This window comes from Geotrypetes seraphini, chromosome 15 (assembly GCF_902459505.1).
Source record: "Geotrypetes seraphini chromosome 15, aGeoSer1.1, whole genome shotgun sequence".
Taxonomy (NCBI): Eukaryota; Metazoa; Chordata; class Amphibia; order Gymnophiona; family Dermophiidae; genus Geotrypetes; species Geotrypetes seraphini.
In genome coordinates, this window is record NC_047098.1 from 53991509 (window position 1) to 54004267 (window position 12759).

Sequence of the window (12759 nt, forward strand, 5' to 3'; positions counted from 1 at the left end):
GTGATTCGAGGCATAGCTCTTCACCACATCATTTGTTGAGGCATTCATCGAGGCCCAGGACTTCGTCTCGAGACAGGCCTCGTTTATCGAAGCATCGAGACTCTTCGAGACCACCAACTCCTTTGTCAAAGAGATCTGTTGTGGAGCCTCACCATTCTCATCAGTCAAGTTCTTCTCCTGCGAGGTTTTCTTCACCAGCTGGTTCTTCTAAACGACAATGTTATGCTTCCTCGACTCATTCCAGAAGTGGGCATTCATCTGCATCTTTGCCTATGGATCCAGATCTCAAGTATTAGTACTCCAGAGAGGCTTCACCTTCGTTCTCTTCTGTGAAAAGTACCTTGAGGAGTTCTTATACACCTTCTCCTCAACGGGGTCATATCTCTTCAGATCCGATGTCCTTTACCAAATTTCTATCCCAAATGAGTAGAGATCTTAACATTACTTTGGAATCTGACTCAAATTACTCTAAGGAGTATTTAGAAGAACTGGGTATATCTCATCCTCCTAGGGAGTCTCTCAAATTACCCATGAATGTCATTCTTTCTCAAACCTTCAGAAGAAATCTTGATACACCATATTCCATTCCTGCTGTGCCAGCAAAGATAGAATCTCGACATAGGATGGTTCCTTGTAAAGGATTTGAGAAGTCTTAACTCTCACATCAATCTCTTCTCGTTGAATCCTCTTTGAAAAGATCTAATCCTGCAAAAGTTTATACCACAGTCCCTCCTAGTTGAGAGGGAAGAACTATGGACAAGTTTGGCTGTCGGTTGTATCAAAATTCAATGATGACAAACCGCATTTTGAACTATAACTTTGTTTTTACTTCTTAACTGAAGCATTTGGTTGATGCCATGCCTAATTTTTTCAAGTATCTCCTTTAACATCGACTTCCAGAGTTTCAGCACATGCATCACATTCTGGGTCAACTTCGCATGCATATGGTTCAAGCTGCATATGATGCGTTTGAAATGTCCTCTAGAGTCACTGCGTTCTTGGTGGCGATACGCCGTCTTGCCTGGTTCCGCACTGTAGACATGGATCCGAATTTACAAGATCGACTGGCCAACATCCCATGCCAGGGCAATGAGTTGTTCGATGACTATTGAGGCAGCTATAAAACGCTTATCTGAGCATGAGAAGTCGTTTACCTCCATAGTCAGGCCAAAGCCGAAGCCTTCTACTGCTAAGGGTTATAGGCCTATTCCATCTTACCAGAGGCGTTATCCTCAAAAGTCAGCACCTTATTCAAGACCGCCTCCTAAGAAACAACAGCAGCAACGGCAGCAAAAACCTCAGACTCCTGCACCCAAGGCCTCTCAGTCTTTTTGACCATCTCACACAGAGCATAACCTCAATCGTTCTGCCTCTGTTCTCTCCTCTTCCCATTGAGGGTCGTCTCCATTATTTTTTACCAGTGATGGCAGCTCATTACATCTGACCTCTGGGTCCTCACTATCATCAGGGAAGGTTACTCTCTCACTTCATCCAGGTTCCACCAGATCTTCCCCCAAGAGAGTATCCTTCCAATTTGTCACTGACCACGCTTCTTCTTCAGGAAGCTCAAGCTCTGCTTTGTCTCAGTGCCATCTAGGAAGTTCCCCTGGAACAGCAGAGCAGGGGGTTTTACTCCTGTTACTTCCTTGTCCCGAAGAAGATGGGATATCTACGACCTATTTTGGATCTCTGAGCTCTCAACAAATTTCATGTCAGAGAAAAATTTTGGATGCTGTCTCTAGCATCCTTGTATTCCCTTCTAGATCACAACGATTGGTTATGCTCTGTAGATCTCAAAGAGGCTTACACTCATTTCCCCATTCATCTAGCCTCTTGCAAGTTTCTCAGATTTCGGGTGGGGAATCATCATTTTCAGTACAGCGTGCTACCCTTCGGCCTGGCATCATCTCCCAGAGTTTTCACCAAGTGCCTAGTAGTAGTAGCAACAGCTCTGTGCAACCATGGTCTTCAGGTTTTCCTTTACCTGGACGATTGGCTCATCAAATATTCAACATCTCAGCGACCCAACAGACTATTTGGTTCCTCCAAAGATTGAGGTTTGAAAACAACTTTCTGAAATCCCAGCTACAGCCCTCTCAGACTCTACAGTTCATCGGAACTGTACTGGACACTGTACAGCTCGGAGCATTCCTTCCTCAACAACGTCAGGATGCTCTCATTCAACTTTGTCAAAAAGTTTCATCTCTCACTTCACTCTCAGCGAGATACATGATGGTTCTGCTAGGTCACATGGCCTCTACAGTTCACATGACTCCTTTTGCTACACTTCACCTCAGAATTCCTTAGTGGACCCTGGCATCTCAGTGGGCGCAGGCTTTTGACCCACTCTCTCAGCACATTATAGTGACTCCTTCGTTGAAAACAGTCTCTCCACTGGTGGATGCTCTCTTCCAATCTCTCCAGAGGTTTACAGTTTCAAACGCCTCCTCATCAGAAGGTCCTCACGACAGATTCCTCGACCTACGCTTGGGGGGTTCATCTCGATGGTCTCCGTACTCAAGGGCATTGGTCCAGCACAGATTGTCGGTGTCACATAAATCTGTTGGAACTCAGAGTGATATTCAATGCTTTCAAAGCTTATCAGCATCTTCTTCATGATCAAGTAGTCCTCATTCGTACAATCAAGTAGCCATGTACTACGTCAACAAGCAGGGAGGAACAGGATCTCTCCCTCTTTGCCAGGAAGCTCAGAAGGTTTGGTATTGGTCAATTCCTCACAACACCTTTCTGGAAGCGGTTTACATTCAAGGAGAGCAAAACTGTCTAGCGGACAAATTGAGTCATCTTCTGCAATCTCACGAATGGACGCTCAATTTGTCGCCTTTCCATTAAATTTTTTCTCGGTGGGGAACTCCTTACATAGATCTCTTTGCGTCTTCCCACAACAACAAACTGCCTCAGTTAAGCTCCAGAATACACTCTCCTCACTGTCTGGAGGCAGATGCTTTTCTTCTGGAATGGACGAATCAGTTTCTGTATGCATTTTCTCCATTTCCTCTCATTCTCAAGACACTCATCAAACTCAAACAGGAACATGCCACCATGATTCTCATAGCTCCTCGGTGGCCCAGACAACCGTGGTTCTCCCTTCTACTTCAACTCAGCAGCAGGGAGCCATTTCTTCTACCAGTTTTTCCATCTCTGCTTACACAGAATCAGGGATCTCTGCTTCATCCCAGCCTGAAGTCTCTACACCTGACAGCTTGATTAAATTCAACGTAACTGCCAATTTCCAGTTCTCTCAATCTGTCAGGGACATTTTAGAGGCTTCTAGGAAGCCTACCACTAGGCAATGTTACAACTAGAAATGGACTAGATTTTCTGCTTGGTGCACCATTCATCACCAGGAGCCTCAATCTACCTCCTTTTCTTCAGTTTTGGATTATCTGTTGCATTTATCTCAATCAGGCCTCAAATCTACATCCATTTGAGTCCATTTCAGTGCAATTGCTACTTTCCATCAGCCTATAGAAGGGAAACCCCTCTCTGCTCATCCTGTGGTTTCCAGATTTATGAAAGGACTTTTCAATGTCAAGCCACCTCTCAAACCGCCTCCAGTGGTTTGGGATCTCATTGTTGTTCTTACTCAGTTGATGAAGCCTCCATTTGAACCAATGTCTTCGACTCATCTGAAATGTCTTACTGGAAAAGTGGTTTTTCTTATTGCTCTCACATCTGTTCGCAGTCAGTGAGCTACAAGCTTTAGTAGCTGACCCACCTTTCACAGTATTGCATCATGACAAGGAGGTCCTCCGTACTCATCCTAAATTGTTACCTAAAGTAGTTTCAGAATTTCTTATCAATCAATCCATTGTTCTTCCAGTGTTTTTTCCAAAACCTCATTCTCATCCTGGAGAAACAGTTCTTCATACTCTGGACTGTAAGCGTGCTTTGGCTTTCTACTTGCAAAAGACTAAGCAACAGAGATCTTCTCTTCAACTTTTTGTCTCCTTTGATCCAAACAAGTTGGGACATCCAGTTTCCAAGCGAACCATTTCCAACTGGTTGGCTGCTTGCATCTCTTTCTGCTATGCTCAGGCTGGACTGCATCTAGAAGGTCGAGTCACAGCCCATAAAGTTAGAGCTATGGCGGCATCTGTAGCTTTCTTTAGCCTACTCCTATTGAAGAATTCAGCAAAGCTGCACTTGGTCCTCGGTTCATACATTCACCTCTCATTTTTGTCTGGATTCTTTTTCCAGACGGGATGGCCACTTTGGCCAGTATTACAAAATTTATTCTCCTGAATTGCCAACACTCCCACCATCTCATTCTGGTTAGCTTGGAGGTCACCCATATGTTGAGATTATGCTTCCTGCTTGTCCTGGGATAAAGCACAGTTACTTACAGTAACAGGTGTTATCCAGGGACAGCAGGCAGATATTCTCATAACCCACCCACCTCCCCTGGTTGGCTTCTTAGCTAGCTATCTGAACTGAGGAGATGCTGAGGAGACGCCCGTCGTGCGTTGGGGGGGAAGGCACTCGCGCATGCGTGGTGCGGCAGTCGTGAACTTTCTAAAAGTTCTTCAAGCAAGTCTGCTTGCGAGGCTGTCCGCATCGGGGCTCTCTGGATGACGTCACCCATATGTTGAGAATATCTGCCTGCTGTCCCTAGATAGCACTTGTTATGGTAAGTAACTGTGCTTTATGAAATGAGTAACTGAAGACTGACACACTGCACTTCTCTGTGTTTTAGTTTATCTACAGCAACGAGTAGCAGAATTGGAAAAAAACAATGAAGAATTCCTCCGTACAAAGCAACAGCTTGAGCAAGAATTTAATCAAAAGAGAGCTAAATTTAAAGAGCTATATTTGGCAAAGGAAGGTGAGAAAGAAAAACATTTATTTATTTTAGGTATTTATATACCGCCTATCAAGGTTATCTAAACGGTTTACAATCAGGTACTCTAGCATTTTCCATCTCTGTCCTGGTGGGCTCACAATCTATCTAATGTACCTGGGCAGTGGAGGATTGAATGACTTGCCCAGGGTCACAAGGAACAGTGTGGGATTTGAACTCTCAACCCTATCTTTATCCACATGACGGGAGCTCACGGCAGCCATTTCCTATTGACGATCTACATGGGGCAGGAGCGTAGGAAGATCGCTCCTGCCCCGAAAGCCCACTAGACCACCAAGTAAGGCCAGGATGCCGGGAGGAAGGCTGGAGAGAGGCAGGAACATGTAAACTATTGGGGGAGGGGTTCCCCCTCCCCCCCAAAAAAATCACAAATATGTGAAATCGCGAGTGTCGAAACCGCGAATGGGGAGGGGGAAGTGTACTGTATTGGTATTATGTCATCTACTATGGGAGGATTGGAAATTTGTATCTGTCTATTGTTTGTCATATGTGTGTGATTACCGTATTTTCACGCATATAACATGCGCGTTATACGTGTTTTTACAAACCGTGCATAACCTTGCGCGGTATACGCGTGAGCGCGTTGTACAAATTTTTTTTTTACATAGTTCCCCCCCCCCGACATCCGATTCACCCTCCCCGCAGGACCGCTCGCACCCCCACCCCGAAGGACCGCTCGCATGCACCCGCACCCCCACCCCGAAGGACCGCTCGCATGCACTCCCACCCGCACCCCCACCCTGAAGGACCGCTCGCACCCCCACAGCCTCCCGACCCCACCCCCCCATCATGTAAAAGCTCCTACCGGTGTCCTGCTGCTTCCTCTTGGCGGTCCCGACACCCGACACGATCGGGGCAAGAGGGAGCTCAAGCCCTCTTGCCCCAGCCAACCGCGGCACCCCTGACACGATCGGGGCAAGAGGGAGCTCAAGCCCTCTTGCCCCCCCAACTCCCCGACAATATCGGGTCAGGAGGGAGCCCAAGTCCTCCTGGCCCTGGCGACCCCCCCCCCCCCATTAGTTGTTCAGGCCAGGAGGGAGCCCAAACCCTCCTGGCCACGGCGACCCCCTATCTCCACCCCGCACTACATTACGGGCAGGAGGGATCCCAGGCCCTCCTGCCCTTGACGCAAACCCCCCCCCCCCCACCGACCGCCCCCCCCCCCAAGAACCTCCGACCGCCCCTACTGGTGGGGCCTAAGGCGCTTGGGCCTATCATAATAGGCCCGGGAGCCTTAGGTCCCTTCTGGGGGCGGGGCCTTGGGCACATGGTCGGGTTGGGCCCATGTGCCTCAGGCCCCGCCCCCAGGTGGGACTTAAGGCTCCCGGGCCTATTATGATAGGCCCAAGGGCCTTAGGCCCCACCAGTAGGCGGAGCTTTGGGACGGATGGGCCAATCCGGCCTCATTCCGTCGTTGTCCGCCTGCCGGACAGGCGGGTTTGGCTCCCGTCTGTCTGGCCAACTACACAAAGGTACGGGGAAGGGGGGGGGGGGTGTCGTGGGGGTCGGCCAGGGGGGTCGCGGGTCGGCTGGGGCGGCGGTCGGAGGTTCTTGGGGGGGCGGTCGTTGGGGGGAGGGGGGTTTGCGTCGAGGGCGGAGGGCCTGGGATCCCTCCTACCCGTAATGTAGTGCGGGGTGGGGGTAGGGGGTCACCGTGGCCAGGAGGGTTTGGGCTCCCTCCTGGCCCGAACAACTAGCAGGGGGTGGGGGGGGGTCGCCAGGGCCAGGAGGACTTGGCCTCCCTCCTGGCCCGATATTGTCGGAGAGTTGGGGAGTCGGCGGGGCAAGAGGGCTTGGGCTCCCTTTTGCCCCGATCGTGTCGGAGAGTTGGGGGGGCAAGAGGTCTTGAGCTCCCTCTTGCACCGATCGTGTCGGGGGTGCCGCGGTTGGCTGGGGCAAGGGGGCTTGAGCTCCCTCTTGCCCCGATTGTGTCGGGGGTGCCGCAGTTGGCTGGGGCAAGAGGGCTTGAACTCCCTCTTATTCCGATCGTGTCGGGGAGTCGGGACTGCCAAGAGGAAGCAGCAGGACACCGGTAGGAGCTTCTACATGATGGGGGGGGGTCGGGAGGCTGTGGGGGTGCGAGCGGTCCTTCAGGGTGGGGGTGCGGGTGCGGGTGGGAGTACGTGCGAGCGGTCCTTCGGGGTGGGGGTGGGGTGCGTGCGAGCGGTCCTTCGGGGTGGGGGTGCGATCGGTCCTGCAGGGGGGGGGGTGAATCGGACGTCGGGGGAGGGGGCATCAGGCTTTCAGGGTGGGGACAGGACTTCAAGGGGGAGAGGAGAGTCGGGGCGGGCGAAAGGAGAGTCGGGGTGGCCAGAGGAGAGTCGGGGTGGGCGAAAGGAGAGTCGGGCGGCGACGGGAGAGTCGGGTAGCATGCGCGGTATACGGGTGTGCGCGGTATATAAAAATTTCTGTACATAAATTTGTGTTTTTCGCGTGCTATCCCCGTATGCGCGTTTTACACGGGTGCGCGTTATCTACGTGAAAATATGGTAAAGGACGAGCAGGATAATATGTATGCAAGCAATGTGTTAACTGCATAGTTTTATGTGGTATATAAATTGTTAAATAAATACTTTGTACTTTTTTCTTGCTCTTTCTGTGGCTTGTATTTTGACTCCCTCTTTGTATTCTTCGAATCCTACCTCTACCTGGATATGTGGCTGTGAAATGAACTTCTGCTACCCTACTTCACAGTCGCATATCCACAAAAACTTTTGTTTCTTCACCACAATTAATATCATCCAGTATTTTCTAAAATTCACTTCTCCAGCCACTAGAGTTTCATACTCATCAGGGTAGACTATTAACCTATAGAGTTATTTCTCACCTATTAATTCACACATATATATTATTATCTCTAGGACCTCTGAGGAAAGTTCATTTGAACCGAAACATTGATTGTGTCGGGTCCCGTTACCAACAATTGGGTATTTTTGCTCTCAAGTGGATGTAATTACCTGAAATTTGAATTTGATTTTACAATAAACGACATTTCAAGAACATTGTTTTTCCACAGTCGTTTCTTACTGTGGAAACCTTGGATTTTTGTTGGTTTTCTCTAGTGTTTCTTGGGGCCAGGACTTAATGTGTCTGAATATTTATTACCATTGTATGGAACTGTGTACATCTAGTAGTACTATGAGAGCACAAAATTGATTTTTCCTAAACAGTGAATGAATGAAGTCTAGCTGCTAGCTGCTCCTTGTGAATGAACGTTTTGCAGACTTAAACTGTGTTTTTGTTTTAGAGGACTTGAAAAAACAGCATAGTGCTCTGCAAGCCACCCAAGATGAACTGGAGCAATTACATATTAAATTATCGGAATCGCTTGCTGAAATAGAGAACATCAAAGCCATTGCTACTATCTCTGAAAGCACAAAGCAGGAAGCCATTGATCAGGTGAAAAAACAGTGGCAAGAAGAAGTTGCTTCCCTTCAAGAAATCATGAAAGGTAGAAAGTAAACTGTATACTAACAATTTTTTTTTTTTAACTTATTGAATTTGAAATAAAAAATATCAGTCACAACCATCATGATAACAGAAATATCACCATTACAAAAGGAAATTAATCTTAGAAAAGCATTACAAATTTTATTTATTTATTTTATTAACTGCCATGAAGAGATTCACCCAATAACAAGGATAATACTAAGGAATCAAGTCCAGGTAAAAAGAACACACAAATTCAGTCCACTTCTACCAAACCAGCCATGGAGAAAGATCTTATTTATGTCACCACCCTCAGTTCATTCTTGGAAACAATAAAATCAAGCAATTTGTTTTAGATCAAAAAACATACCTTATTCTCAAACTTTACCATACATGTACAAGGAAATCATACAACGAACCCAAAACCCAGCTTCTGAGCCGTAAGTCTCATGGCCAAGAACTCCAATCACTGCTTCTGAGTAACTATTGCTTTTGTTCTGGTTTAATTCATAAATGGTTCCAATCAAGCAGCTTGATGGTGCCAGTTTTAGTCAATTTAAACAGCATTCATTTTGGACATTTGGCTTATTTTTCACTTTACATTACAATTAAATGATATAAGTTTGCCCATTTTCCTTTTCTTTGTATTTATCACTTTTATATATGTTTTCTTTAGCATCATACAGACATAGTAGAAGAACTCATCCTTTGTTTAATTTTCCATCTGTCCAGGATTGCAGGAGTAAGAAATTTCTTAATCATACTTTGGCATCTCAGGCAGCTCTTCATGACAACGAATTCCGAATATTGTTGCTTACTACCCATTCCCATGGCCATTTCAGAAAACAATTGAAGACCTATCTTTTTTCTAAATATTTGACTGTTTAATGAATCATCTTATTTCATGTAACATGTTTACTTTTATAACTTTTTGTAAACCGCGTTGAACTTCTGGTTATGCAGTCAATAAGCACAATGTTATGTTATGTTAGAGGGGCATAATCAAAACATACATCTAAGTCCGATTTGGACATAGGGTGCTAGTCGGCCAAAGTCTGCAGCAGGAAAATGTCCATTCTCGAAAAGTACGTCTAAAAATTTTTTTATTTATTTATTTATTTATTTTTAATCGTCTCTCTTTACGTCCAGACTACTACTACGTCTATCTTTATGCCACATTCTCGACCAAAAATTCGCACAGGACTCAAATGTCCAGAATAAGACCTTTGCACGTGGGAGGGGCCAGCATTGTGATGGGCTTGCCACCCAGACATGGCAACAGAGCAAAGGGACACCTTATAGGGCATTGCTGTGAACTTCACAAAATGGATGCTAGATAAACATCTCACCAGAACTCTTTTCCTAAGCAACAGCAACAGATGAATCCAGAGACCAATGGGATAGCACACATCTACCAGCAGGTGGAGATAGAGAAACTGATTAACAGGTGTTGCTATTGGCTGGCACGCCTCCTGCATCTTCAGTATGCGCTATCTCCCAGCAGGTGATGGTTGCTACTCACCTACTCCTGGATTCTGGCTGTGACTGGGCAATTATTTTCTCCTGTTGAGGTTTCTCTTCAGTGAGACGGCAATTCTATTTCTCCTGTTGAGGTTTCTCTTCAATGAGACAGGGATGTCCGGCTGAATAATGCTGGCTTTAGGGGTTACACCTGGGCCCCCCCAGGTCCCTGCCTCACCCTCCCTCCAATGATAGAGGGTCTGACTGGGTCTCGATTTTTCTTCTTTCCCTTCACTGTTTAAAAAAAAAAAGAGACCACAGTGACTATTAAACATTTCTGTCCTCATAGTGCTGAGCAACTGGCATCTGCTGTCACTATCCACAAAGTTGTCAGTATATGTTTTATTTAAACTTCTTTTCTGGTTTCTGGTTGTGGTGGAGCTACAGGTTCAGTGTGAGTCTACAGAAGGAATATGTTTTTTATCAAACACTATCTTTTGTAGAGTTGTGGAGATGGTTTAGCGACTGACAAGTAAATGTACATTTGTATGACGTTTATTCAGTAAAGGGCTTCGGGTGTATGGACAGAGCTCTGTTGACAGAACTGGTGTCTTCCCGCGTGTTGTAGGTGCGCGCTTGTTTTCATACTCTGGCAGCAGCGCCACAGCGGTAGTGGGATTTCTCCCCGAGGCGGACTCTGTTTGGCAGTTCCCGCGACCGGGTGGAGGTGAGTATTTGGATGGCTCCGGGTGTGTTCTTCACATAGCCAGTTCCTGACTGAGCACAAGAGGTGCGCGCTTATTTTCCTAAGTTGAGAAGAATGAAGCATCCTTTCTTTTATGCCGTTCTCAGTGTTCAAAAGCGTCTTTACAGAAAAAACATTTCAATGCCCCTTTAAATTTATCTAGTTTTATGCCGTTTATTTTCCATTCATTTTTTAATCTATTTATTCATTTTATTAGTTTTTTGTCCCCTGAAGAAGGCAGTGTTTCTGCCAAAACCTGGATCCTTGATGGTTTTCATATAAATAAAGTTTGTCTTGGTTGGAATTGGACATCAGCCTTACCTTCTTTTCTTTTGTTCTGTTCGCTTCTTTTTGAGCAAAATCAGTCTCCCTTTTCTGTACGATTGGCATGACAGCTGATGTTATATCTTTGGCTAATTTCTGAGGAAGTTATCTTAAATTTACAGACTTAATCACTACTGAACCTTGTATCAAAATTACATGCTCATGCTCACACATTCTCATCGCACGTGCATCCTTTCCAGCATGTCTTACTCTCTTGCTGGTCTTCTTGTTGTCTAGTAGTTTAGTCAGAGGAGTGATATCTGGCTGCTCTTGCCCATGTCAACTTTATTCTCAAAATGTATTTATTTAGATTTATTAACCGCCTTTTCATGAAGAGATTAATAAAACTACAAATATTTAGAAAGAGAGCTTTCTCATATGCAGGTCTTAACCTTTGGAACTTCATGCTTCATGGCTTCCTTGAGGAAACATTCTACTTTTCCTTCCAAAAACTACTGAAATCAATTCTATTTCATCAACACTATGGAACTCTATACGATACTCTCCATAATCCGCAAGCAAACGTCTCCCACTAACTGCAATTTCTCCCTCCGACTATTCATACTTTATTTCATTTTTATTTTGCTGGGTTTGCCTTATTTTATTTTTTTCTATTTCTTTTCTCCTGCCTGATATAGTAATTTATATTTATCTTGTTAGATTTACTATTCTATGTTTTTCTCTACAATGTAACTGTTCTGCTTCACTTTCCCTGGTTCTCTACATCTTTCTGGGGCTCCTTCTTCCTTATAAATCACAAAAATGGATGTTGAGATCTACTTATGTTTCATAACCATCAATAGAAAGACCTCATGGATAGCCAAAGACTAATGTAATATTAGGAGAGGAAAAGGTCTCAGAAACCCTGCAGATGCTCCATTCAGGATAAACTTAGGGCTCCTTTTACTAAGGTGCGCTAGGGCTTTAACGCCATGCTACATTGCCACGCGCGCTAGATCTTAACGCCAGCATTGAGCTGGCATCAGTTCTAGAAGCGTAGCACGCGGTAATTTCCTGCGTGCGCTAAAGACGCTAGCGCACCTTAGTAAAAGGAGCCCTTAGTCAGCTACCACCACTACTCTTATTTTTAATAATTATTTTATAACTAATTCTTTTTCTATTAATTTTTGGTTTTTAATTTTTAATGGTGGTTTACTATGAGCAAATCACACTTCTTATTTTCTGAATGCTCAAACTGGTGCACATAGAAAAGCCAATAGAGTCAGACTTATCTTAAACAACGCAAGTAAATGGCTCCTGCTGCTCAGTGAACTGATTTTCATTACCTGCTTCCCTGACGGAACCCATTTCGCCACTCAAAGGGGCTTTTTCAAGGGTCAATGCAGGATTTATTGTTTGTGGGAACCATCTACACCAGTGGTCTCAAACTCAAACCTTTGCAGGGCCACATTTTGGATTTTATAGGTACTTGGAGGGCCTCAGAAAAAAATAGTTAATGTCTTATTAAAGAAATTACAATTTTGCATGAGGTAAAACTCTTTATAGTTTATAAATCTTTCCTTTTGGCTGTCTTAATAATAATATTGTAATTTATAGCTAAAGAGATATATGATCAAGAAACTGTTTTATTTTACGCCCCTGGCAACAGAAGCACTAAACTCGATGAAACAATGGATGACTGAATTTAGACTGAAGCTCAATTCAGAAAAAACAAAATTCTTCATAGCTTCGCCACACCCACTAGATACTACAACGCCACTACACATCAACAATCTTAGTTACCCCATTCAACCCACTCTGAAGGTTCTGGGCGTAACGCTGGACAAGGGCCTAACCATGAAAGACCAGGTAGACTCTTTGGTTAAAAAAGTTTTTTTTACTCTCTGGAAGCTTCGGTCCATTAGAGCATATTTTGACGCACCATCATTTACAATCCTGGTACAATCCCTCATACTGA

At 45.2% G+C, this 12759-nt stretch overlaps 1 protein-coding gene across 3 annotated transcripts in view; it reads left to right on the plus strand.

Moving 5' to 3' along the window:
* The window catches only part of RABEP1 (rabaptin, RAB GTPase binding effector protein 1), a 149730-nt gene that overhangs the window by 9234 nt on the left and 127737 nt on the right, over positions 1–12759 (plus strand). For 2 of the 3 annotated variants that reach the window (XM_033922012.1, XM_033922010.1), the window contains exons 2-3: positions 4718–4846; positions 8130–8333. In XM_033922012.1, coding sequence (XP_033777903.1) covers positions 4718–4846; positions 8130–8333 — 333 coding nt within the window. The remainder of the gene's footprint in view (positions 1–4717; positions 4847–8129; positions 8334–12759) is intronic. The other variant, XM_033922011.1, reaches the window with a different exon arrangement.